Source organism: Camelina sativa, chromosome 1 (genome assembly GCF_030686135.1).
Source record: "Camelina sativa cultivar CO46 ecotype springtype chromosome 1, ASM3068613v1".
In the NCBI taxonomy this organism is placed as follows: Eukaryota; Viridiplantae; Streptophyta; class Magnoliopsida; order Brassicales; family Brassicaceae; genus Camelina; species Camelina sativa.
The window spans coordinates 24945534-24972030 of record NC_141880.1 but is presented as its reverse complement, the minus strand read 5'-3'; the positions used below and the strand labels follow the sequence as shown (position 1 = coordinate 24972030).

At 34.6% G+C, this 26497-nt stretch overlaps 2 protein-coding genes and 2 pseudogenes across 2 annotated transcripts; 3 read left to right on the top strand and 1 right to left on the bottom strand.

Annotated features, from left to right (window-relative positions):
* Positions 1-637: 637 nt before the first annotated feature.
* Positions 638-2357, bottom strand: LOC147950320 (uncharacterized; annotated as a pseudogene).
* Positions 2358-12618: 10261 nt separating this feature from the next.
* Positions 12619-17260, top strand: LOC104701349 (U-box domain-containing protein 34-like). The gene is made up of 10 exons (XM_010417018.3): positions 12619-12914; positions 13731-13858; positions 13950-14071; positions 14161-14282; positions 14369-14482; positions 14871-15145; positions 15247-15348; positions 15443-15871; positions 15980-16729; positions 16831-17260. Exons 1-10 carry the CDS (start codon positions 12722-12724, stop codon positions 17041-17043), a joined length of 2448 nt encoding a protein of 815 aa, XP_010415320.2. The 5' UTR covers positions 12619-12721; the 3' UTR covers positions 17044-17260.
* A 2424-nt stretch (positions 17261-19684) lies between these two features.
* On the top strand, positions 19685-20558 carry LOC147950319 (uncharacterized; annotated as a pseudogene).
* A 136-nt stretch (positions 20559-20694) lies between these two features.
* Positions 20695-24251, top strand: LOC104701340 (uncharacterized). Its single transcript, XM_010417009.3, has 13 exons — positions 20695-21063; positions 21297-21471; positions 21564-21647; positions 21756-21997; positions 22081-22324; positions 22479-22558; positions 22679-22763; positions 22943-23080; positions 23155-23268; positions 23354-23401; positions 23517-23601; positions 23693-23743; positions 23870-24251. The coding sequence occupies exons 1-13, from the start codon at positions 20891-20893 to the stop codon at positions 23926-23928; spliced, it is 1578 nt and encodes a 525-aa protein (XP_010415311.1). The 5' UTR covers positions 20695-20890; the 3' UTR covers positions 23929-24251.
* The last annotated feature ends 2246 nt before the right edge of the window (positions 24252-26497 follow it).

Below are 26497 nucleotides of genomic sequence, written 5' to 3'. Positions count from 1 at the left end.
ATTCATAGGCTCAAAACAAGTTCGTACCTTTGAAGAGGTACTTGGAGATCAATGAAAATTTTAGATTTGGGTTATAGATCAACGGTGGTGGAATATTCGCCGGAACATGACAGTTGTGATTTGATCCCTAGAGCGTGATGGTGGCAGAAGATTCGCCGGAGCGTGACGGTGGCAGAAGATTCACTCAGAGAATTAGAAGAGCTAAAAAAATTGAGAAGAGAGAATTTTGCTAAAACACAGATCGAATCGTTTTTTTACCCAGAGAATTAGAAACCTTAACCTAAGTGTATCAAACGTTGTCGTTTTTCTTTTAGATTTCAGGAAAAAATTAATAATCGGGCTACCCATTTAATATTAACTCAAACCCGTTAGCAATCGGGCTTAAACGGATAGACCCATTAAAAATTCTTTGCTTTTTAAATGGGTTCGGGTCTGAAAATATTACAATGAGCTTGTTAAGCCTGCGGGTTTATTGCCCAGTTTAACATCACTATCTAAAAGCAACACCATCAAGCAAACATCATAATAGGTGCAGTACTGTACAACCGAATTGGCAATAATGTTGTTGGCCTGAGCAACTCCAAAAAAGTAGACAACACATTCAAATGCCATAAACCCGTGAAACAAAACCTAGAGACTACATTAGAACTGATTGAGAAGGTTGTGTGAGTGTTAGCTTATCCGGACCTTGAGTCTCCTGAGTGGTCTTCTTCTTAGACTTCTTCTTCGTGTTAGCCTGAAAGCAGTCAATAAGATACTGTGAAGTAAGAAACCAACTATAAAACAGAGTACGGTATACAGAAACAGAAACATACCTCTTCAAGTCCAGCATCTTTTGGCTTTCTCTTTCTCGGTACCTTCTCCTTTGGAAACATCTTACATCCCAATGCGTTGTGGCCAGCTTCACTACAACTTTAGCAATGCATGATTCTTCCTTTTTTGTTGAGTCTATCTACTTCAACCTTCTTTTTCTTCTTCTTCGGTGACTCATGCTTCCCTTTGATCCTTGCAAACTTACCTCCTTTTTTCTTTGATTCTTTCTTTCTCCCAGGCAGTATAGGTTCTGGTGGTGCGACCACCAACTTGTAAGTTGAACTCATCCAATATTGTGGTCCTCTTAATGGGTAGGTTGCTGTATGGTAGTTATCTCTCCACAGTTATGTCAAGAAAAACCCAGATATGTAGTCCTCAGCGTCCAAACCCGCTTCTATCATCAATGCATAAACATGCTCACAAGGAATCCCACTTATTTGCCACTTCCCACATGAACATATACACTTTGGTATGTCCACTTGATGACCACCTCCATCAAGATATACATCAAATATGCCATGTGTGCAACGATACATTGTACATCTATCCACATCTTTCTTCTCCAATGCAAGCATCTTCAGAGCATATTTAGAAAATCTACCTTGATGTTTGTAGGCTATCTTGTTCCTCTTAAACGTTCATGTCATTCCTTGTCTCCTTATCGTTTCCAGCATTGGAACCAATGACTTTGCTCTTGCTTTCGTGATGGTGGAGTTGAATGACTCAGTTGCATTGTTGTCGACATCCTCATAGCAACTACCCAGTCTATAGAAGCACCTTGACCAAGTATGTGGCTCCTCCTTCAGTACATCATTGTACAATGCATCATCATAACATCTCAATTCGTTGAGATGCTTCTCATATTCCTTCTTGTTGTAACTCCAAGCTAATCTCCACACTAATGTCTTTAGCATATCCTTCTTGGCATGATTCTTCTTTAGATTCTCGACAATGTGTTTAACACAGCTCCTATGTTCAGCTAAGGGAAGCTCATTTTTAACTGCACTTATAAGACTGTTGAACAATTTTGAAAACAGGTTGTTATCATACTAATCATGAAACAACAACAAATTAAAATCAAAATGAAATGAGATAAAAACAGAATGAAATGAGATAAAATCAGAATGAAATGAGATGTTCTTACCTTCGACTGATCTAATATAATGACAAACTGATCGCCATTCTCTAAACTTAAATCCTTTTTGATTTGCTGGGCAAACCACAACCAATTTTCAGCATTTTCAGATTATACTACAGCCCATGCAATCGGATATATTTGATTGTTTGCATCATGACCAACTGCAGTCAACAAAACCCCTTTGATAGCAACCTTCAAGAATGTGTCATCAAGTCCTAGTATAGGTCTACAACTCCCAGTCCATTGTGTTTTAAGTATGTTAAAACATACATAAGTGTAGCCTCTGTCTTCAAGCTCCTATGGATCTATCAACAACGATTTATGTTTTTTTCAATATATCTATGTTTGTTGTAGGCTTGTGTTTGATTAGCCTATTTTATCTAACCATTAGGTTGATGATGTTCATATTTTATCTCCTTTTGAGACTGATTGAACGGTAACAATTATGTTTGCCCTAAATAAAGTTCTATGACCAACCAATCAAGGTTGAGAAATTAGAAGAAAATTAATTTGACATAATTAATGAAATAATAAAAAATTATAAGCACAGTAATATATGAATCTCAAATAATTCAAAGATGAAAATATAAATTAAATAAAACTCTAAAACTTGAAATTTAAAATACAATATTAGAAAAAGAAGATGTATATATTAATCGTTCATTTTTTTGGGTCAATATATTAATCTTACTTATTCCAAACTGAAAAAAAAGTAGAAAGTAGGAGTATGTTTTGATTTTTAAAAATAAGGAAAATCTGTCTTCTTATTAAAATTTAAGCTTGACCAATAGAACAGCAATATTTTTGACAAAATTATTTTGTTAGATGAATAATATGAGACGATCTATGTTATTATAGAAGTGGATATTTACATTTTTTAGAATTAATAATTTTATGTATATTTTCCTTAATCCTTTTCCTATTTATATTGTTGATCTAGTGTTATATAATCTATGTTGTTCTTGCATTTGTGTATTAATATAAATAATAATACCACCCTGAGAAATTTGTTAATCCCAAAAACCTTAATTATTCTGCATAAGAAACTTTGTTAACACTTCAAAGTCAAAAATTGCGTAGTATGCATTATGAAATTGAGAAACGAAACAAAATTCACAGAAACGATGATTAGACAACAAATAAATTTCCTTCGAGACTTGTTTAAGAACAATGATGTGTCAAACAAATGCTAATAAAAAAGATAGAAGAAAATTTTACAAAGAAAAACAAAGGTAGTCGAAATTATTTTGTTTGATGAAAAATATGTCATCATCTATTTGCTTATATAGAGAGGTGTATTTACAATCTTTTTTCCTTTTATGATTAACAAAGTTTTTTTAATATAATAAGATTACAATTATCTTATGCTACGTTTTACCGAGCTTGAAAACTGTGATTTTTGATCGTTAAAATTGATACGTGTCACGATCTGATGAGTTACTAACTTTGATATGTGATTTCTGATCGTTAAATATGACATGTATCACGATCTGATGAGTTACTAACTTGAATTTTTGATCGTTAAAACTGACACGTGTCACGATCTGGTGAATTTTTAATTTTGATTTATGATCGTAAAACTAACACGTGTCACAACCTGGTGAGTTACTAACTTTGAGAACCAAGCTTTATATAATAAGATATACCTATAAATAGCGTTCACTAAATATAAAATATGGTATTGTTATTCTCGGAAGTTACCTATTTAAACATTTTTCTTTTTGTTTGTGTTTCCAACTTTGAAATTCTTTTTTAATTTAAATGTTCGGTTAATCAAAAAAAATATTTATTAAATTATTTTTAAGTGGGTTCTGTTTACACTTTTTTTCTAAACATAGAAAAGAAAAAGAAAAAACAAAAACAAAGATCTATATAGCATCTACAATATGGATTAATAAACCAAAAGATTGACCTCTAGCAAAATAAATTATCGAACGTCTTCTCTCATTTACATTTTGCACCTAGTGAGTACATATGATATGTTATAAATTTATCTAGTTTTTCTTAGATAAGTTTTTATTAAGTTATCAGTTATGCCATTTCTGGCTTCTCTTTTCTCGTATACATGTAAAATCGATATAAGTATGCTGTAAATTGCTGTTCTACGATTGGACCAATCATATTGAGATATGTCTGTATAAGAAAATTTCATGGCTTAGTTAACAAAGTCAAAGACTCGACAATGGTCAAGATATTTAATTAGTTTAAATATGTCGTTCTTGTAAACGACCAGTTAATTACTACTTTTTCTAACACTAATTATTCGGGTATATCCTCATTTGTGCTCGGCAAACATTAACCAAAAAATATAAAGTTTAGACTGTTTTGGTCAACTTCTGGATACCTATTAGAATAATCGCTAACATTGACAATGTTACTCAGCCAAAATATTACCATATTAGATTATCAGAAGTATTAATTATGTGCAAGAAATCGTGGAAATTATTTATTCAAAAATGACAATGTCTTTAACCGGAACAAATTTTCACCACAAGACCACAACTATGTCTATGAGTCTATCCCACATCTACCAAGAGATTCAAATTGTTGATGAAGATGCAGCATTTGAACAAGTGGATGAACTACTTCAGAAGAACAGGACACTAGTACAAGAACAGAGTTGCAAGATGTTTATGATCGACATTTAACAAGGAAAGATCTAGACGCAGGAAGCTACACAAAGACTTATAAGGTACTAGAAGAATCTAGAAGATGAAAGAGCTTCATGTTTACAATAGGAATGTAAACATGAAAAAAAAGGATAATTTCCTAATCCAAAAAAAAAAAAGGAAATTGTCCAATTCCTATTAGAATTAGAATAGGTACTTTGCTAATTAAATAGCCAATACCTAGTTCTATAAATAGGGGTGTGAAACATGTTCTTTATGTATGTGTGATGATGAATGGATGATGGTAGAGATGATGGATGAACAGGTGGATGCAAGGTGTTTCAATTACCCTTATGTTGTTGTAGCATAAAGGATGTCAATCCATAATTAGTGTGATGCAAGCAATTAGGATGTGAATACTTATCTAAGTCAAGCGAAATATGATGACTGTTTTTAACTTAGTAACCCAATGATAATGATAAGTGCAGAATGTAAAACTACTAAGATAAACTAATGCAAGAAAGGAAATGAAACAGGTAAATGCAGAACATAAACAAGAACTCTGGATGGAGCTCGAGCAAGCACTCGATCGGATGCTCGATCGAGTAGCTGGTCGAGTGGGAATGCGGATGTAAAACAGAGTCAGGACAACAATGAAAACAGAGCAAACCAAGGTCTAAATCAAACAGGAAGCAAACTACAATACTTGAACTAGGAAATCAATAAACAAAGAAAGGTCCTAAGGATGGATTCATGGGTTGGGTTTAAGCTATAGTTATCTAGATTGACCAACAAACCTCAATCAACAATGAGCTATCTCTAGACAATGATCTTCCAAGACTTGTTAATCCATTCTCATGGCAATAACAATCAAGCTTAGATACTCTTAGACCTAGCTCTCACTAGCTATTACATATAAAAGCAGGCATTAAAACCCAGATCATTATTGTCAAAAATCAAACAAAACATTTAATCTCTTAGCATGCTTAATGATAATCTCTAGACTTAGCCTTATCTAGCAACTTAAACATTGGTGTGATGTTAAGAAGCCTGAGATCTATCATCACCCTCTGAGTATAAGGATAGCATAGAGCATATCTAATCGAGAAGAGATATATAACAAACAAGCTTAATCAATCTAAACACCCATAACCTTTACCCAGCATAATCCATCCTTAAGATCCTAAGCCACTACTCACAATCACAAAACATGATGAAAAAAATCATAAACTCAGAAATCAATGAAACCTGCATGATTAGAAAGATGAGATAGAGATCTACAATATTGAAGAAGAAATCAAACTCAAATTCTTAATACTTAGAAAGTTGTGGAACCAACAAGTATCAAAAGATTCTTGGTTTTTGGTACAAAAGTGGCTAATGATCTAAGCAAAAGTAGATATTCCCAAAAAGGTAAAATACTAGGTTTTTGTGGCTACTAGATATTATTTCTGACTCTCTCTGACTTGTGGGCGGCCATGAGGTATAAGGGACTTATATAGAAAGGTGAGGAAGCCCTAAATCTGCTAGCAGACAAAATAGGGAGGCGGCTCAGTCAACTCGACCATGTGCTCGGTCGAGTGCCTGGTCGAGTGACCTCTTTTCTGCTTCTTCCATCCGGTCGAGTCCTTCTCCGCACACGGTCAAGTGTCTGGTCGAGTGGTCTCCTAGACCTTGGTTCTTCAGCTCTAGCTCCCTTATTTTCTTCACTTGATAGCTCCAATCCTCTTCAGCATTCTTTCCATGCTCCTTAGGATCCAAAATCACCTGTTTGTGCAAGAAACTATGCAAATGCAATGCAAATCTACTCTAATGCATAAACAGTCCTAAAGCTACTCAATAATGGCCAAAATGGATATTAAACATGCAAAAGATGTGAATATACTAAGGTAAAACAGGGTGAAATATATGAACATCAACACCCCCAAACTTAGTCTTTGCTTATACTCAAGCAAATAAAGAAGACATAAGTAAGAGAATGAGGTTTGAAAATGGGATCTCAGCTCCTAAAGCTTGCTAATAAACTAGCTAGAATCAATATCCAAGTTACTAGTACTATGATGCAAGTTGAATGAGTTGTACTTAAAGATTTTAGACAAGCCTATATCAACCTTTACTGATTTAAACCTTGGATATCCACATGCATTCCAATCAACCATTTCCTTTAACATTTATTAACAAGAACATGAATCAACTTATGCAATGCTTTAAACTCACTTGGCTTGGTAATAAAGGTTTTAGAGACAATGCTGATCTCTCTTTAGAGTGGGGCTTATCAATATCAAGGTTCTCTCATAAAGATGGATTGAGCTTTAGAAGAAGGCTAAAGGTAAGAACACTTAGACACATACAAGAACAAAACCTTGTCTACCGAAAGTGTTTATCCTATCATTCTAATCCCAAAATGTCCTAGTTCTACCCTTTATCTTCATCTCTTCTCAAATACCCTTCTCTCTTTTGTATTTAAGCCTGAGGAGAGGTTTCTTATTTGAATCATCTAGTGGAATGGGGTTTCTTTCTTATTTGATATGGTTCCCTTTTCTTCTGATTTCTTAAGACATACAAGCTTTTTGCTAGACTCTTCTTTTCTTTCTTCTTTCTTTGATCAGAACCATCCTTAACAATTTCATACTTCCCATTCTTTCACTAGAGCTTATGTTTACTTAAGTACATTCCTCTCCTAAAGACTCTACCCTTTTCTTTCTCTTTTTTTCTCTTTTCTTTTCTTTTTCAAACCAACAAAGTCCTAAACCCATAATTTAAACCACCTAGTCCTATCTAGTTTGAAAATTGCAAACTAGAACTACACAAGGCTTTACTCTTGTCAGTTCAAACCTAACACTTTCTACCAAGCTCAATCCCAAAAAGGCCTTACTCACACAAGAATAAACATGGCTTGAAAGAAGGTTTGGTTAAAGGTATTGGAAACTGATCTTAATGATTAAATCAGCTACTTGGATCAACAAGGGTGGTAAAAAGGAGAAAGATGATCCAAATATGTATATGGTATCCATGAGTTTAAAGCAATGCACAATTTGATAATTAAAAGTCAATATTAGGTTCTTATAAGTAGGAAATGGTATCAAATCACAACATGCTTCAATTTAGACCAAATGCAATGCAGGAATTCAAGGCTTGGTTCAAACTTATGCTTCTAGCTACTCAACTAGCATCAAAGTACTATTAACTTGGGCATTGATCCTAGTTTAATGAATTTAAGCAAGCTAACAAGGTTGAACTCATCATAGATTCCTAATGCAAATATTTAGCAGTCCTATGTGAAACATGCTAAACAAAATCCTAATATGCAATGCAAACTACATGAACACTCTTCTTCTTTTTTTAAAAAAGATTTTTGTGAAAAAATTTCAAATTTTTTTTGGTTTTTCTATGCCAAAGATGAAATGCAAGTTCTAATATGATTATGCTCAAAATTTGAAATAAGAAAACAGAAAACAATGTCAAATGCTATCTCAAACCCTCCCCCAAACTTAAATTACACCGTCTCTTGTGTAAGAAAAATTTGTAAGAGGATTCAAGACTCAAAATAAAACTAGTGATGCAATGGTATTTACAAGGTAAAGTTGATGTTGGTACCTTAGGGATTGTAGAAGAAGCTGTCCATATCCTCATTCATGCTTTCAAATGTGTAGCTGGAGCTTGGAGCTTGATTTGGAGGTGGGGAAGGAGGCAACTCGACTATGGCCATCGACTGGTACTCGGTCGAGCGCCCGGTCGAGTAGGGTGGTCGAGTTGGCTGTCGAGCCTTCTTTTCTTCCTCTGAATAAACTATCTTACCTTCCTGACCATGAAAACACCAAAACAAACCTCAAAATACCAAAAACCCTAAACTATATAGACAGAGATACCTTAGGGACTTCCTCCCTAGTGGGCTTGTTTAAGGTCACTAAGCTTGACCTCTTCTATCTTTTCAAGCTTGAGCAGCATCCTTGAGAAACATTGTGCACTTCCCATGTTTCTCCTTTTCTACCCAGTATTTCGTAATTCTCTGACCATTAACTGTGAACTCACTGCCATCTTTGTTGAGAAGTGTGACAGCTCCAAATGGTAAAACCTCTTTAATTTCAAAGGACCTCCCCACCTACTTTTCAACTTCCCAGGAAACAGTTTGAGCCTTGAGTTGAAAAGTAAAGCTTGGTCTCTAGCCTTTAGATCCTTAATGACAATCTTCTTGTCATGGAAAGCTTTTGTTCTTTCCTTGTAGATTTGGGTGGATCTTGTGGGTGGATTTTGTGGTTTTTGAAATTTCTTAAAAAAATGGAAAAGTAGAATATTTTGTTGTGATTTACAAACTAAGAAGAGGAAAGTCGAAGAGACTCTACGACTTTGTTTGTGTCAAAGAAAACCCTAAAAGAAAACAAATCGAAGATGGTAAGAGGACTCGAAGAGGTTTGATAAGCAAAGGACGAGAGTCAGAGATGTCTCGAAGTGATGGTGTAGCAACTCGACCACAGCTGGTTGATAAAGCGAGTGATGCTGAAGAAGTTCAACCCCAAATTGTGCCGTATGGATCCGACAGTGATGATGATTCATCTAAGGATGTTTTAGTCGAAACTCGAGTAGAACAAGGATTTGCGGAATCCAACGATGCGAATTCTATTGATGATGAGATCAAATTCCTTGGCAAAGGAAAAGGGAAGGATGTTGTTTCGGAATCTGATGAAGATTTTGGGGTTGAGGAAATTTATGTACAAGAGCAGATCGAACGACACACGGAAAAGCAAAGGAGCAAGAAACAAAAAGCCTCTTCGTCTGTCAAGTCGAAGGGTGTATCCAAGGTTAAGCGTTCAAAATCTGAAGAACCAAGTACTAGGAATGTTCAAGCAAAATCTGGATTTCATTCAGATTTATTTGTCACCAAGGCGGCTCAAACAAGGTACTCTAAGATCTTCTCTAGAAAGGTTACAGCTAAAAGACAACTGGATATGTCTCAAACTAATGAATTTGGGTTCATAGAGAAAGTAGTGTCTCTAGGATTACGAGCTACAGTTCAAGATCCGTCTATATATGTCAAAGAGGTTGTTTGTGAGTTTTATGCAAACCTGCCAAATAGGAGAGCTAGGGATGGTGTACAAGTATTTGTGAGAGGGCATTGGTATGAGTTTTCACTCATGGCTATCAATCGGGTTTTTAACCTTCCTCCGTTGACTAAAGCAGAAAAGACTGCAAGTGCAGAAGTAGATAAGCTGAGTAAAGATGAACTTGCAGAAGTTCTAAGTGGAAGAGACAAGTCTGCATGGTCAAACTTAAAGGTTAGAGATTTACCTGGAGAAGTTGCAGTTCTCATGATGTTAGGAGCATATAATTGGGTTCCTTCTGTTCATAGGAATCATCCTTCTGTTAAACGAGCTCAAGTAGTTTACAAGATTGTTCAGGGCATCCGATTTGATCTTGGTCAATTGATGTATGGTCAAATTATGGACATGATTTGGAATGATGCTACTCGGTGTGTGATCTTTCCTCATACGAGTTTTGAAACACTATGGTTCGAAGAGGGTCCGCTTGAATGGTCAGATGAAGAGGAAGAGGTTTTTGCTGAATATTATACTAAGGATGTCAGAATAGGGTATGCCTATGGGATTAAGCATAACCTGATTCTAGAAAGTGAAGAGCAGATGCAAAAATCTCCAGTTGAAAGACACGCAGATGAAGGGTCATCTTCTACATCTGAGGTTATTCAGTTGGGCAGCATTCGTGTGCCACATATTGGTCAAGATAGTACAGAGATTTCGTATGAAGCATTGGTTGATACTGCTCAAGCACTTCAGAGGCTTACTGATGTGGTTCACAGATTAATTCAGAATCATCCATTGTCCAGAATGATTTAGCAGTTTTTAACTGTTGTGTTCACAAGAAGGGGGAGAAGTGGTGGTGGAGTTTGGTTCTGGTATTCTGGGGGAGCTACAAGTATGGGGGAGCTACAACTCTAGGGGAGCAGCATTTTTAATTTCTTAAAGAAAATCTTTTATCTTCGGAAATCGTTTATCGTTTGAGTTCGTTTGTTGTTGTTCTGCTGAATTTATGACGATTATATTTTAAGGATTTTCAGTTTATTTGAGGTTTCATTAAGACTATTTGGATGCATATAAAAGATGTCGAGAGCAGATGCTTGTGAAGCACAAAGTCAAAAAAGGGGAGATTGAAGATGCAGCATTTGAACAAGTGGATGAACTACTTCAGAAGAACAGAGTTGCAAGATGTTTATGGTCGGCATTTAACAAGGAAATATCTAGACGCATGAAGCTACACAAAGACTTAGAAGGTGCTAGAAGAATCTAGAAGATGAAAGAGCTTCATGTTTATAATAGGAATGTAAACATGAAGAAAAAGGATAATTTCCTAATCCAAAAAGAAAAAGGAAATTTTCCAATTCCTATTAGAATTAGAATAGGTACTTTGCTAATTAAATAGCCAATACTTAGTTCTATAAATAGGGGTGCTAAGGCTAGGTTGAGTTTTAGCACAAACAAAAGAGGATTATCTAGCTACTAAGTTTTAGTATTTGAAAAAGAAAAGAGCTAAGAAGAGAGAGCTTAGAGTTTTTTTAAGGAAGTTTTTAAGAGAATAGAAAATTGTGGACAAACTTGTAAACAGATTTTCTATTAATCAAAAGAAGAGTTTGAAGAAATCATTATTCTTTGTTCAGATCATAAAGTTCTTCCACTTTCAGTTGTGACCACATACCACTTCAGATCTAATCCAGTAGCTTAACTAACTTAATTAGGTCATTTCCTTATTTTATTTATTCTGATAGCTTTTACTAAGGTAAGTTATTTTACTAGCAAAGATTATTTCATGGATCCGATTACCAAAGCTGTACAAATATTTTAGCTCTAAGCTTGAACGACAAATTGTTATAGTAGAATAATTTAAAACTATAAAAATAGTGATATATGAAAGTTATAAAAAAAAACTAAAATAATATATTTTTATAACGTTTTTGATATGGCTTTTGTGATTAGTAACTGTTAAAATGATATACGCAGTGATACAAAATTATCAATCAAAACCCACATGTAAATATATTTTGAGCTTTTTGTCCACAATAAACTTCATACGTGTTCGAATTCAGATAGTAATAAACTACTAGCTAGATTATGTGCCCTGTGCAGTGGTTATAGGATCAAATTCAGATTTTGTTCACATTGGTGGAAGAAATACACGTCATACAACTGACAGACTATTGAAATCTCTACCTAGCTAAACCCTCCAAATACCATGTAGATAGAATTAGAAGAAGACTTCATCATAAAACTCCACAGTACTAATAATTAACTAACTGGCCGTCCAGAAAGTTTCGAATTTAATAAGTATTAGATAGAGTATTTAAACTTTTGGAGGCCATCATCATCCCATCGATTACTTCCTCTGGTTGCCAAAATATTTCAAAATTAATTATATATTCAGGACTGCAAGATCCATGATTATAATTACCAAAAAATTCAAATCTTTTTTTTGTTCTTTAAGTCAATAGACAAATTGTTTGACCAAAAAAAAAAAAGTCAATAGACAAATTAATATATCCAACCCTATGACTCTGCTTTGTATTTGTTTTATTAAACAAAAAAGGGAGATACCAATCCTTGATTCCGATCAGTAAGATTATTATTAGCACAGGACTACAATTACCTTTTTTTTTTTTTTTTTTTTGACAGCTACAATTACCTTTTGTAACACAGTATATATTTTGCGGTCAAATTAAGTGATACTAAATGTATGATTGGTAAGAGTTGTGAATTTGTTAGTAGTGTTCAAATCATTTATTTTCCAATCAAATTGTAAAAGCTATAAATGCGTCCATCTAAAACTCAGATCCCGTAGAGTCATAGTTTTTGTTTGTTGAAGTTTATTTTAAAACGTATCTTAGGATTGTAGTTATTGATTAAAACAAATCACAGCAAAAATTAGACCAAAAGACCAATCATTGTTCGGCTACTAATCAAATATATATATATATTTACCAAAAAAAAAAAAAAACTTCTAATACTTGGTCCTAAACTACCCACATATATATATAGCTATCAATACAATATAGTCGTGATCAGAGAGATACCCATCTCTGCAACTGAATTATTATTCTTTGGTTACTTGTGGCCTACGTAAGTAGAAGTGATTAGATGGTGGTGAGCTGACGCAAGAAATGAGTGGTGGTCAAAAGGCGAAAGAGGGTCAGTTGTTTGTGGCGGTGGCCGTGAAGGGTTTGATCGGAGACAAATTTGGCGGCGCAGGAAGTTGCCGTGCCGTACGGTGGGCCCTCGATAATCTTTCACGTAAGGCTGATAGGTTCGTGTTGGTTCACGTCATCCCCACAATTACTTCTATTCCTACCCCTTGTAAGTATCTCTCTCAATCTAACACAATTTCACATTTTTGTTTTTTTTTTTTCCATAAACTAATGTAAAAGTGAAGGAAACCAAAAGGCAAAAGAAAATAATTGAAACCTCATTTTACACCAAGTAAAACAGAATTTCTTCATGATGTAACCAAAAATATCTTTCTTGTTTTCCGAATGTCTATAAAACATTTTCGATTGTCTTGTTTATGGATCGATTACATTTTTATATAACCAAAAAGACAAGAAAAAAAAAAGAGAAGCAAAAAGTTATTTATTTTGTTTCTTTCACATGTTGGTCGAAAATTATAATTAAATTCATAGAATGGATTTATAATTAATTAGTTATTTTATCTTACTCTTTTTCAATAAGGTAAAAACTAAAAAAACGATCGGTTAATAAGTAAAAATTTTATTCGATTATAAGTGTAGTTTTGGTAGCGGATTGATGAATATTTAAGGGAGATTCTCAAAAATAGCACGAAAAAAAGTTTTTTTCCAAATTTAGCACAACAACTCTATAATTCCAAAAATAGCACCAATTTATCTTTTAAAATTAAATCCTAAATTCAAAATACTAAACCCTACCCCTCAAAACTATACCCTATATGTGAAATTGAGAACCCAAACATAAAAAACAAAATTCTAAAAATTAATTTTAAATATTTTAATGTATTAAATTGTGCTATTTTTGGAAATTTATGGAATTTGTGCTATAGTTGTCCATAAAACTTATTTTAGTGTTATTTTAGGGTATTTATCAATATTTAACAATTTTAAGAGTAATGTTTACGAGAACGGCGGTTTATTGTTGCAGCCGGAGAGAGATTACCGGTGGAGGAAGTGGAGGAGAGAGTGGTGGAAATGTATGTGAGGGATATGAAAAAAGAATTTGAAACGGTCTTTGTACCCTTCTTGAAAATGTGTAAGGCTACTAGTACCAAGGTTGGTTCATTTCTATTTTTACTCCAAAATTTATATACACCTAAGGGAATTTTTAGGGTCAAACTGTTCCCTGAATTAGTGTAACCTTCAGTGTCAGGTAGAGACTCTATTGCTAGAGTACGACGATCCTGCCAAAGCACTTATCAGATTCACATCCAAATCAGGAGTTAACAGTTTGGTTATGGGATCGTTCTCTTCAAACATATTCACACGGTAAAAATTTTACATAGCTCGGTTAGGTATAAATTCTTCTCAATCCACTCGGTTATAAACACTAACCGGCTGTGTTTTCTCCGGTGTAGGAGATCAAAAGGTTCAGGAGTACCATTGACTGTCTTAAAATACGTACCAGAAACATGTGAAGTATACATTGTGTGTAAAGACAGAATCACTACAAAATCTATGGATACATTAATTATCGGAGGTAAAATAAGTAGATTTTTTTGTTTTCTCTCTGTTTTCGTTTTCCATAAAACTTTTCTTTAATCGTGTTACCCTTTTAATAATCAGAGCCGTGCACAAGTCCATCCTCAGCCGTGATTTCCCATGACTTCCTGAGAAACTGGGCGGCTAGTTTTCACACTCTACGGTCTCAAACGTTATCCGATCCTCGACAATCCACAGGTAAAGTATACAAATAGACATATATAGTGGTTTCATAGGAGATGTCCATTAATATAATTGCAATGTTAAGTCGTCTAATATATAGTAGTAAATACTCAGGTATGTACATTCTTAAAAGGAACAAATTTTGACTTATAACCTATGATTGGAAAAATATTTAACTAGTTTCATAATCTTTATAACTCTGAATTGAAATTTATTATTTGAAGGATTCTGCAACCAACATGGATCAATCGATTAGGGATTCATATTACAAAATACATGAATGATAAATGCATATAATATAAACCTTTGATGTATATGAAGTGATTAACAACAATTATATATTTTTTTAAAAATATGATTTCCATGCATGGCTGAAATTTTCTCTTTGTTTTGGGTGTTGAAGAGGCAGGCACGAGGAGGTCAGCATCAGCCAAAGAGCTGAAGTTAGATGCATTAAGCCTCCTTAATAATAGACAACAAACGTCTCCAAGTAGTAAGGCGTCTAATGCAACAATATTTCAAAAGATTGTAAGGCGGCGTGGAGGATCCGATATACCGCAGCTAAATTACTCAGATTTTGATGAGACTTGTATGGAACCCCAATCGAATCTTGAGAAAAACGTTAGCAAACAGCAAAGCTCAGATTCGCCATCAGCAACATCTAGAAAATCAAAGAAGGTTACATTACTAACATGTTGTGGTGCAATTGAATTGATGTAGATTAGTAAAGAATGAACAATAAAAGAGTTTGAATAATTTGGTGTCGTTTAATTTGAAAGGTTGAGATTGAAGCAGAGGTCGAGCGTTTGAAGAAGGAGTTACAAATTACGGTCGGTAAATATAAACAAGCTTGTGAAGAGCTTTACTCCACACAAAACAAGGTATATATATTATTATTACCCGTACGTCTTTGAATCAAAATCATTTTACTTTCTTGTTCCCCAAGTAAATTATTTGTTTTGGTGTTTCTACTAGGTTCAAATGCTTTCCACTGAATGTTCAAAAAGCGTAAGACGAGTGACCAGTGCTGTGGAGAAAGAAGAATTGCAGAGGAAAACAGCAACGCTGGAGAAAGAGCGGCACATGAAGGCGGTGAAAGAGGTAGAAGCCGCGAAAGCGTTGCTTGCAAGAGAGTTTTGTCAGCGACAGATCGCGGAGGTGAATGCTTTAAAGACTTACTTGGAGAAGAAGAAAGTGATCGATCAGCTTTTAGGAACCGATCACCGGTACAGGAAATACACAATAGATGAGATCGTAACAGCCACCGAGGGATTCTCACCGGAAAAAGTGATTGGAGAAGGAGGATACGGCAAAGTTTACCGTTGTAGTCTTGATAGCACTCCAGCAGCTGTTAAGGTTGTCCGGCTAGATACACCGGAGAAGAAACAGGAGTTCTTGAAGGAGGTAATTAATAATGACCATTACTTCTATCTAAACTATGTCTGGTTTCGGTTAAACTTTTGATTTGATCCGGTTGATTTTTTTTTCCGGTTTGGTGTCACTACTCTCTAGGTTGAGGTTCTAAGCCAACTCCGACATCCACACGTGGTTCTTCTCCTCGGAGCTTGTCCGGAGAATGGTTGTTTGGTTTACGAGTATTTGGAGAATGGTAGCCTCGAGGAATATATATTTCACAGGAATAATAAACCGCCTTTGCCTTGGTTTATCCGGTTTAGGGTTATTTTCGAGGTAGCTTGCGGTTTAGCCTTCTTGCACAGCTCTAAACCGCAACCAATTGTTCATCGCGACTTAAAACCGGGGAATATCTTGTTAAACCGGAACTACGTGAGCAAAATTGCTGACGTGGGATTAGCCAAGCTGGTTACGGATGTTGCACCGGATAATGTCACGATGTACCGACACTCGGTTCTTGCTGGTACATTGCATTACATTGATCCGGAATACCATCGAACCGGAACGATTAGACCAAAATCAGATCTTTACGCGTTTGGCATAACCATTCTTCAGCTGTTGACGGCTCGTCAGCCGGGGGGGCTTGTACCAGCGGTCGAAAAAGCGGTAAAGAAAGGAACGTTAACCGAAATGCTAGATAAATCGGTTACCGATTGGCCTTTGGCAGAAACCGAAGAGTTGGCTCGGATTGGTTTAAAATGTGCGGAATTTCGATGCCGAGATAGACCGGATCTTAAATCGGAAGTTATACCGGCTTTGAAACGGCTTGTGGAGACAGCCAATTCGAAAACAAAGAAAGAAGGAAGCAATTTACGAGCACCTAGTCATTACTTCTGTCCAATCTTACGGGTAAGGAAAAGCTCACCTGGTTTGGTACACGATTTCAATAACCGCAATTTGAAGCAATGTTTCGATTTTTGAAGTATGTTTTTTTTTTTATATATATACAGGAGATAATGCAGGAGCCAGAGATAGCAGCAGATGGATTCACGTACGAGAAGCAAGCGATCTTAGCGTGGCTCGAGAAACACAACATTTCACCAGTGACTCGACAAAAGCTCGACCACTTCAAGCTCACACCAAACCATACACTCCGGTCTGCGATTCACGATTGGAAATCAAGATTCCGGTTTTCTAATGATATTGTCAATATAACTGGCTAATTTCTCTCGTTGGAGATTTTCTGTAAATTTTTTTCTTTGAATTTGCAGTAAATATTCTCATATGCATGTAAATATATGGTTTGTAAATTGTAGTTTTATGCGATAAGACCAAAAAATAGAGTTTTGTGGTTTGGATCATGGTTGTAAATCCACAAAAATGGAAAAGTTAGTTTGTTGAAGTATATTATTTGGTTTACTATGTGAAGATATTTTTTTTCATAATACTACGTTTTAATTTGAACCCACACTACGGTGAGTTTATTTGATATATTTTAGTGAAAATTATATATGATTGATGACAGTTATGAAATATTATTTTATAGAAAACTTTAAATTAGTATCAAGGCAAAAATTTTATTTTAGATACACAACTTTTTAAAATATAAAAATCAGTTGTGCTAAAAAATCAAATCTCATCGAAAGAATCATCAATTTAACTGGACATCCAAGCGAGATGGATAGGACATTCAAATTGGTGACATTACATATACTAAACTATTTCTTTGACTATCACACACAGGAAATATTTTTAGAATCATGAAATAAAACTCGTTTTCTCATATTTAATTGACCGTTACCATCTATGTTTTTCGTGTTCTTTTTCCACTGTTTTTTTACTTCTCATATTTTTCTCGTTATTTTCATTGTCATTTGTTCATGATAATTTTCATCATTACTTTTACCATCCAGTTTTTCATTATACTATTCTTCTTCCTCTTCCTCGTCATCTTCCTCACATTCTTCTACTAAATAATCATTTAAAACCTTTTTTTACTATTATATAACTTGTTAACCCATCAAATTCTAATACCAAAATCATTGTCTCTTTTCTCGTAAAATTCATGGATTAGCATAGTCACCACATGCACTCAATTATTGATACTTTCATCTGTATACTTACTCAGCTTTAGATCTACATGTATTAAAACTTCTCAAACCAAAATCTTTAATACTACAAAATTGCAAATTACTTGCAGAGAAGATAATATAAACGAATGTATAACTAATAAAAAATGTGTTTGTCGTCGATCCTTTTTCTTTAAACTTTAAAACTTAACTCAAACAACATCGAATCAAGGTCTTGCAATGCCAATCCTTCTTCGTTAGACCCACAAATATTTTTTTATTGAAACAATATCAAATCACCTATAACATCATATACAAAAACATGTTTTACACCTTAGAAGAGATGTAAAATACAAAGAGAGATAAATAAGATATTTTCAAGATATAAAAAATCAAATATATATATTTAATAATACTTAATTTTTAATAGTTTAAATATTTATAATAATTTAAAATTTAGAATGTAGTTTAAATATTTATAACATTTTAAAGTTTTTTAGAGTAAAATATCAATGACACCTAAACTTTTGATAGAGTTTAAATATTTATAATATTTTAAACTTTCTATAGGGGTATGTATAATATTGTTAAACATTCTATAAAGTTTAAATATTTATAACATTTAAACCTTGTCAAAGTTTCAATAATTGTAATATTTTAAACTTTTTAAAATTGTTAAATTTGGACGTCGGATAAATCAAGCTTTCTGCTTATTCGTAGTTGAAAATATATATTAGTCTTATTTATAATGGTTATGAACAATTGTCTAAAAAATTTATAGCCGATGTGGGACATTGTACATACACTTATTTATAAGCATTTTAATATATAAATTTTACATAATTTCAAAAATGTTAAATATTGAGATGTCTGATTTCGATTGGTGTTTAAAAAATATTTATATACAAAATTCTGCAAATTTAAAAAATGTTAATCAGTGATGTCGAATCTTTATTAGTTATTTAAAATCCTAGGTGGACAGGAGCTTATAGGTTCTGCTTTTATTTAGTATAGATATACTCTATTTTTTAAAAACAAAGATGTTTTCATCATCTTTTCTCACGAACCATGAAACTCCATGTCATTGATACACTAGCCTAAAATAAGTTCGAACAACAGAAAGATACATACATACAAACAAATCCATCTAAGGCTTTTGCTCGATGACTTCAAATATGCAAACAAATTTAACATACAACCAACCATTCAATGAGTGATGTTCAAAAAAACCAATCTAAGTAACAACACCATCTGCCTTAGCCAGAAATAAGCTTCCACTTCCATATGAAACATGCATATAAATTCACAAAATAATGTTTTTCTATAATTTTAGTATATATAAATGTTTATTAAATTTATATAAAATGTACTTAGACAAATATAAAATTTACAATAATGTCTCACTTTCAAATAATTATTTATTAGATATTTATTTTAGAATAAATTAAATTGTTGATAAAAAGTGTAATTAAATTAGTTATACTATTAAAATGATAATTAAAAAGGGTTAATTATAAATATAATTAATGTAGTTTTGTAAAAGTTTTGATTTAACCCACTTAAAGTACTCCACGTGTGCCATAGGCGTTTCCTCAAACCAACCGTTTCACAGCAAAACCCTCGTTCTCCACCTTTTCCGGCCGGCGTTGGCTTGTCCGGCGTCGGCCATCGTTTGTTTTGTTTTCTTTGTACAGTTGCTTTTACATCTCCTAATTACCACACAGTTTTAAAATTTCAGTAACTAAAATTGGCAAATCGAGATTATCAAACCCACGCAACTTGCCTCTTCACGACAATGGTGTTACATGGACTAAGTCCATCATTTCCAAATCAGACTATGGTCACCCCATCAGATCAATCCTTGATTTGGATTATCTATCAAATCGTTGAGATTTCAGTAATCTATATGAGAGATTCATCTCATCTCCATTGTCGCTCGTTTCACGTAGTGTCGATTCGAAAGAATTGTGATGTCTTTCTTTGTAGAAAGTTTTTTTCCGGTGTGCTCGGTCACTGCCGGTGGAATTTCCGGGTTTCAACCGGTGAATGTTCTCTTACCCAAAGGTATGGAGTTTTAACATGGGTTTTTGATCCTGGAATTAATGGAGGAATCAGTCTGCTAATCAGAATCCGAAATAGATGTGGTGTTAAAATGAAGGCGATGAATGATGATGGTGACAACTTTTCCTGGTTGAAACCCTTTCTTCTACTAAAACTGGTTCGTCGTTTTATTCACTTGATGTGTCCTTCGTATTATCCAAATCAAGACACGAGCGTGATGGGAATGACAATTGTGGTGAGTGACTATGATGATGATTATTTCTCTTTCCTTTGGTCGGAAATTTCTACGTCTATGAAAAGGAAAATCATGTTCAATAATCAGTAACGATGGGTTAGGCATTTCCAGCATATCGTTTTGAGTTTCAGAAGACAAGATTCAGAATCACTCCAAGCAACTATTCAGTTTTTTCTATTAACAAAACTAATGCGAAAATCATTTTGGAGTTTCATCTATAAGGTGATAGCCAATTACAAGTATGTGAAAGAGAGACGTAACAGATTTTATCTGTTGGCCTGTAAGACTTTATTAGAAAGTAGGGCCACTTCCACTTTTTCATCGAAATTATGTTCAATTTCCTATATTTGTGTCATTGGTTGTATTTGAGTGACTCATGTAAAACTCTTTGCGATATAATATATTTGATTTGTCGAAAAAAAAAAGTATTCCACGTGTCGGGTCCTAGTTTGTTGATTTTTTTGTGTTTCTTTTTTAATTTTTAATCTTTCTTTTTTGCCTAAAATAGCAAAAATAGTAAAAACAAAATTTCCAGGTAATAATTTCTGATTCCTTTTTTTCTCTGAATTACAAAATCCAAACTTGTAAATTTGCCATTTGATCGATGGAGAAGAAGAGACTCGTTTTCGTTCTCGCAATCATATTATTCTCACAATTGACCGAGAGAGGACGAGAGATTTAGAGAGAGAGAGCCCCAAAAAAAAAATGGAGAATCAAGACGAGGAGGTGGTGGTGAAGGTGACGCCGGAGGCTGAGGAGAATTTTGAGGAAGAAGGGTTGGTTTCAGATTCGACATTGGAGAAAGTTGCTGCAGCCAAGAAGTATATTGAAGATCATTACAATAAGCGCATGAGACATATTCAACAACGTAGAGAAAGGTTCATGTTTCGTGTACATTAATTTGTTTGCATATCATCATCATCATCATCTGTTTGTTTGTTGATATTCCTGTGAGAAGAAAAATCTGTGTGCTGCATTAATGAATGGTGTTGGTTTAGGAGCTTTAACGTTTTTTTGTTACATAATGAGAATGAGAGATCGTTCATCCAGAGATGTGTATATTACAACTGTTTTCTCCAAAGTATCAATGGAAGTTGTTTTGTTTTTGCAGACGTTTGGTGCTAGAACAAAAGATAGCATCTTTAGATGTATCAGAAAAGGAACAGCTCGAGCTGCTGGAGGATTTGCAGAGGAAAGAGACAGAGTATACTAGATTAATGAGGAACAGGCTTTGCGTTGATGATTTCGATCTTCTCAGTATTATTGGTAGAGGAGCTTTCGGTGAGGTTAGTCTTTTTGGGTTTTATGTCTCTACGATTTTACCAACTTTGAACATTCCGGTGTTAATATTTTTTTAAATGTGGTATCTTTTTCTTAGGTAAGACTATGCCGTGAGAAAAAGACAGGCAACATTTATGCCATGAAGAAGCTGAAGAAGTCTGAAATGCTTAGTAGAGGGCAAGTGAGTCTTACAATTGTCTCATTCTTTCTCTTCATTTTACATTTATGCATTATAAAGTTTGGCTTTAAGTCTAGGATACCCTGTTGGTTGATTGTTCTAAATAAATAGGTTGAACATGTTAGAGCAGAAAGGAACTTGCTAGCAGAAGTTGCTAGTGACTGTATTGTGAAGCTTTATTATTCGTTCCAAGATCCAGAATATTTGTACCTTATCATGGAGTATCTGTCTGGTGGTGACGTGATGACTTTGCTTATGAGGGAAGAGACTTTGACTGAAACCGTGGCTCGCTTTTACATTGCCCAAAGTGTTTTGGCTATTGAGTCGATACATAAGCATAATTATGTTCACAGGTTAGTCTACTTCTTACTGGTCTAATTGTGCTGAATGCAGCGTTATATTGTGTGTATATACTTTGAGGTTAGATCTTTTGCAGGGATATAAAACCAGACAATCTTCTCCTGGACAAGTATGGTCATATGAAGCTATCAGATTTTGGTCTTTGTAAGCCTCTCGATTGTAGAAATATTTCGGCTATGAACGTAAATGAACCTTTGAATGATGAGAATATAAATGAATCAATCGATGGTGATGAGAACTGCCCAATAGGACGTCGTGGAAGGCGTTGGAAGAGCCCTTTGGAACAGCTGCAGCATTGGCAGATTAATCGTAGAAAATTGGTATAGTATTAATTAAACTCTGTTTTTTTTTTTTTTTCATATCACATCTGAGGTATGCCCTAAAATTTGCTCCGTTGGGGGTGTGCTTTTAAATGTTCGTTTGGGGTTTATGTCGAAATCCTCTGGCTTTTTCTGTGCTCTTGTCTTGAAACAGGCATATTCTACGGTAGGTACGCCCGATTATATTGCACCTGAAGTGTTGCTGAAGAAGGGATACGGTGTAGAATGTGACTGGTGGGTCACCGAAAATGTCCTATAGATTTATTCTCCATGATTTTTTATGTCAGTAGGGTTATTCTACGTTAACATAACATATATCTCATCGACTCATATGCATTCATTATTTGAGTGCAGGTGGTCTTTGGGGGCCATTATGTATGAGATGCTCGTTGGTTATCCACCATTTTACTCAGATGACTCCGTAACAACATGTAGAAAGGTCAATTTGCTACTAAATTTACAGTGTTTTCCACTTTTCTCTTACATCATTTTTAACTTGTTTGTTGATGCTAAGATGAGAGTTTAAGATGGTGGAAGCTTTCAATGTTGGCTCTGTTTCTCTTACGATCTTCACACCTTCTTTTGTCTCTAATATAAATTGACATTTGATGGATTTAGATTGTGAGCTGGAGAAATCATTTAATATTCCCCGAGGAGGCAAGATTGACACCTGAGGCAAGAGATCTCATTTGTAGGTTGCTTTGTGATTCTGAGCATAGGCTTGGTTCACATGGAGCCGGAGCCGAGCAAATTAAAGTATGTATATCAGTATCTATAGTAACAAAGACTGCTCAGTCTTCTCTCTTCTTGACAAAGTAATACACATCTAGGCTCATCCTTGGTTCAAAGACGTCGAATGGGACAAACTCTATGAGATGGATGCAGCTTTTAAGCCAGTGGTCAATGGAGAACTTGATACCCAGAATTTTATGAAATTCGATGAGGTAAAAATCTGTGCCATCTCGAGGATAAAAAAAGTTCCTATGCTCTTTCTTTCTCAGTGATAACATATCCTGATTCTTTCCTTAGGTCGATTGTCCAAAACCAGCAAGAACAGGATCTGGACCGTCATGGAAGGTACTGCTATTCGCTATAAAACTTTATCACGATTGACATATACTGAGGATCTTACTCTGTACTTATAGATCTAACGGACCTTTGTTCTTGTCTTTTTTTTTGTTTTTGGCTGTAGGTGAGCATAACCCCTCAAAATATCAATTTCGTGGGCTATACATACAGAAACTTTGACGCCGTTCGTGGTTCTCGCCATTCTTTAGGTGCAACAACTGTTTGTTTTTTCATTACTTTTGTGGACTTATGTCATTTTAGCTTTACCTTTCTCATAGTCTGGTGGAATCATGAATGTAGATATCAAAGGAGGCATTTCGCCACCACGCTCATCAACTGAGTCTACCCGAAGTAAGTCTTGTTTATTAGCATTTAAAATGGTCCTCCCGACTCCTCACCTCGGGCTACTAAACCATTACCGAAAACATTATGCTTCCATTTGAACTTTCCGTGCATTAATCTGACTACTATACTCAGGTGACTCTGCAATTGATTATGCAAAACTCTCAACCGGTGATGATGGTTCCCAACAATGATTTTCGAACTCCCGAGACACCAAAGCTGCTGATTTCAATCCAGACATCGTTGTTTATTCTACAAAGCAAATCTTCTGTAACTATTTTTCTTGATTCATTCAACATTTTTTTCTTTCTTTTTTTTTTTTTTTTATCAATGTACAGTCATAATCGTGGTTGCAGAGAGAAGAGAAGATGTCGAGAAATCTCTCTGCCTTCTTTTTTCCGCAGCTGTTTCTTTTTTTCTTGTATTTACTTTGCATCTGCCCAGAGAATCGGCGTTCATGTAATTTTATTGTACCGCCAGTTCCCTAGTAGCAGTTTCCAACCGTTTCTTCCCGCCAGTGGTTCTTGCTACCTTAGTTATTATTATTATTAGCAACATCCAAAAAAAACACTTTTTGTATTAGCATATTGGCCTTCTTCTTCTGTAATGCTTTTTTTTTTTTTTTTTTTTTTTTTTGTCTATGCTCTAATTATCCAAAATATCGGATTCATTTCTCTTACTTTTTCTGATTTTGGTTACGAGGGTTTTTTTTTTACTTCTTTACAAACAAGATTTAAGAATTCTCTTCATAAACAACCACTTTTGTTTTTCTGTACAATTTGTTTGTTTGAATACTATGGTTATAGTTGTTTAGGATTTTTGCTGTAAAAATTTGTCTGTACCTTAGGCAGTAGGATTAAGTGAAAGCATGATTGGTAAATACAATTGTGACTATTATAATATGAAAACATGTGGTAAGTATTATGTGTATATTGTAGATTTGTATTTTTTTGTCTATATTAATAAATAAATAAATATAAACACTATAACATGTAAACACGCCATCTTAAACTTAATTTTTATTGTGACATAACAAATAAAATCATCTTTTAGAAAACTTACTAGCTTATGAGTTTTTGACATAACAATAAAATGTTCACATTTACCTATTAGTATTCCATAAATTCATTGCAATCTCATCGCAAAATTCCTTCATATATAGCCTCGAACGAGTCACGGTCCAATGCCTTGATTTAAGATTTGATTTTTTTTGAACATCGATATATTGATTAATTGATAACTAAATTACAATAGTTTGAATGTAAAACCTTTGTAATTGAAACTGGCACAATAATTTAGCTATGAAATGTTGGCATTGGAGACTTTGATAGATAATCTGTTGGTTTATTTTGTTGTCTTTCAATCCAACAAAATTGAACTTCATCAAATCTTGATTTCCACCATTGTGTATATTGTACCCAGTTGTGAATAGCAAAGTTTAATCATACATCGACAGTTTACATCATCATCTTGTACTATCGTTCTCACATAACATTTTTGTTTTTTCTTTTTCATTAAGAAAACTTGGTATCTTTTATAATCTTCTCTTCCTTTTTCTCAACATTTTTATGTGCTCTTTGTTACTCATCTTCAAACTTTTCTTCTCTAATTCTGTTTTTTGAGTTTTTTTCTCCATGGCTTTGCTTGGATCTTCATTCTCATTCCTAGAAATTTAGGATTTAACAAGCTTTTCAATGTTGTCTTAAGGGATTTCTCGTTCTCGAGTAACATTTCCTCCATTAAGTATTCCAATGAGGCCTAGGCTTTCTCTTTCTCACAGCATCATCAAGTCAAAAAAGGAAGATGATGTGAGTGAGGCAGCAACCAAAGAGGTGGATGAAGATGCAAATAAAGAGGTGACTGAGAAATTTGAGAAGCATATCATATGCCTTTGAATATAAAGCTATAATAAGTTTCTAATTCTATTTTTCTTTAGTGTTTTCATAACTCATAAGTCAAGTCTATAATGGACCTCCGAATCAATCCAAAATTCTTATAAACAAACCAAGTTTTCCTGAAAAAATAGAATTTCTTTTTGAAAATTGTTATTATCATTTCTTTAAGCCATGAAGCTTCTTAATCGTTGGTGGCGAGAGACAAAAAAGGCGATATAGGGTTTTGGTTTTTCACGCAAGAATCATGTCGTCGACGGCCTCTCCAACTCTAGGGGGAGGTATTCCGGTGTCGGATGAGAGGATTTCTTCTCAGGGGGATGACGTTTCTCAGGAGGTTGGTGGTCTGCAATTGGTGCAGGACAGGGTGGAAGGGTTAAAGGAAACGAATCTGGAGCAGGGGGTGGGCTTACAATCTAAGCGATTTTATGCCAATGTAGCTCGGAAACATGGTTTCACTAAGCAACCGTTTGATGTAGTGGACGTTGATGGTCAACAACGGGTCATCGTTCCAAAGGACGTCTTGCAGGGCTCCAAACCTCTATGGGAGGATTTCCTGCTTGGGAAATTTTTGAGCACTAAGGCTCCTAATGTGGGTAAGATACATATGATTGTAAACAAAATATGGCGTTTGGGAGACACCTCCACTTTGATTGATGTTTTCGAAGTTAATGACACTATTGTGAAGTTTCGGATTAGGAGTGAGTCTCTGAGGCGTAGGGTTTTGAATCGTGGGATGTGGAATATCATGGATATTCCCATGGTCATAACGAAGTGGTATCCGTATGAAGAGGAGACTCAGCCTGCTTTGCAGTCAATACCCCTGTGGGTTACTCTAACTGATGTTCCACCCACCATGTTCACCCATAAG

What these genes read in the sequence shown, in the direction of transcription:
- LOC104701349 (XM_010417018.3), top strand. Translation starts at nt 12,722, where the DNA reads ATGAGTGGTGGTCAAAAGGCGAAAGAGGGTCAGTTGTTTGTGGCGGTG. An exon ending in CGATCCTCGACAATCCACAG is followed by an intron (nt 14,483 to 14,870) that starts GTAAAGTATACA and finishes TGGGTGTTGAAG; the next exon opens with AGGCAGGCACGAGGAGGTCA. An exon ending in TTTACTCCACACAAAACAAG is followed by an intron (nt 15,349 to 15,442) that starts GTATATATATTA and finishes TGTTTCTACTAG; the next exon opens with GTTCAAATGCTTTCCACTGA.
- LOC104701340 (XM_010417009.3), top strand. Translation starts at nt 20,891, where the DNA reads ATGGAGAATCAAGACGAGGAGGTGGTGGTGAAGGTGACGCCGGAGGCT. An exon ending in GTAGAGGAGCTTTCGGTGAG is followed by an intron (nt 21,472 to 21,563) that starts GTTAGTCTTTTT and finishes TCTTTTTCTTAG; the next exon opens with GTAAGACTATGCCGTGAGAA. An exon ending in AAATGCTTAGTAGAGGGCAA is followed by an intron (nt 21,648 to 21,755) that starts GTGAGTCTTACA and finishes CTAAATAAATAG; the next exon opens with GTTGAACATGTTAGAGCAGA.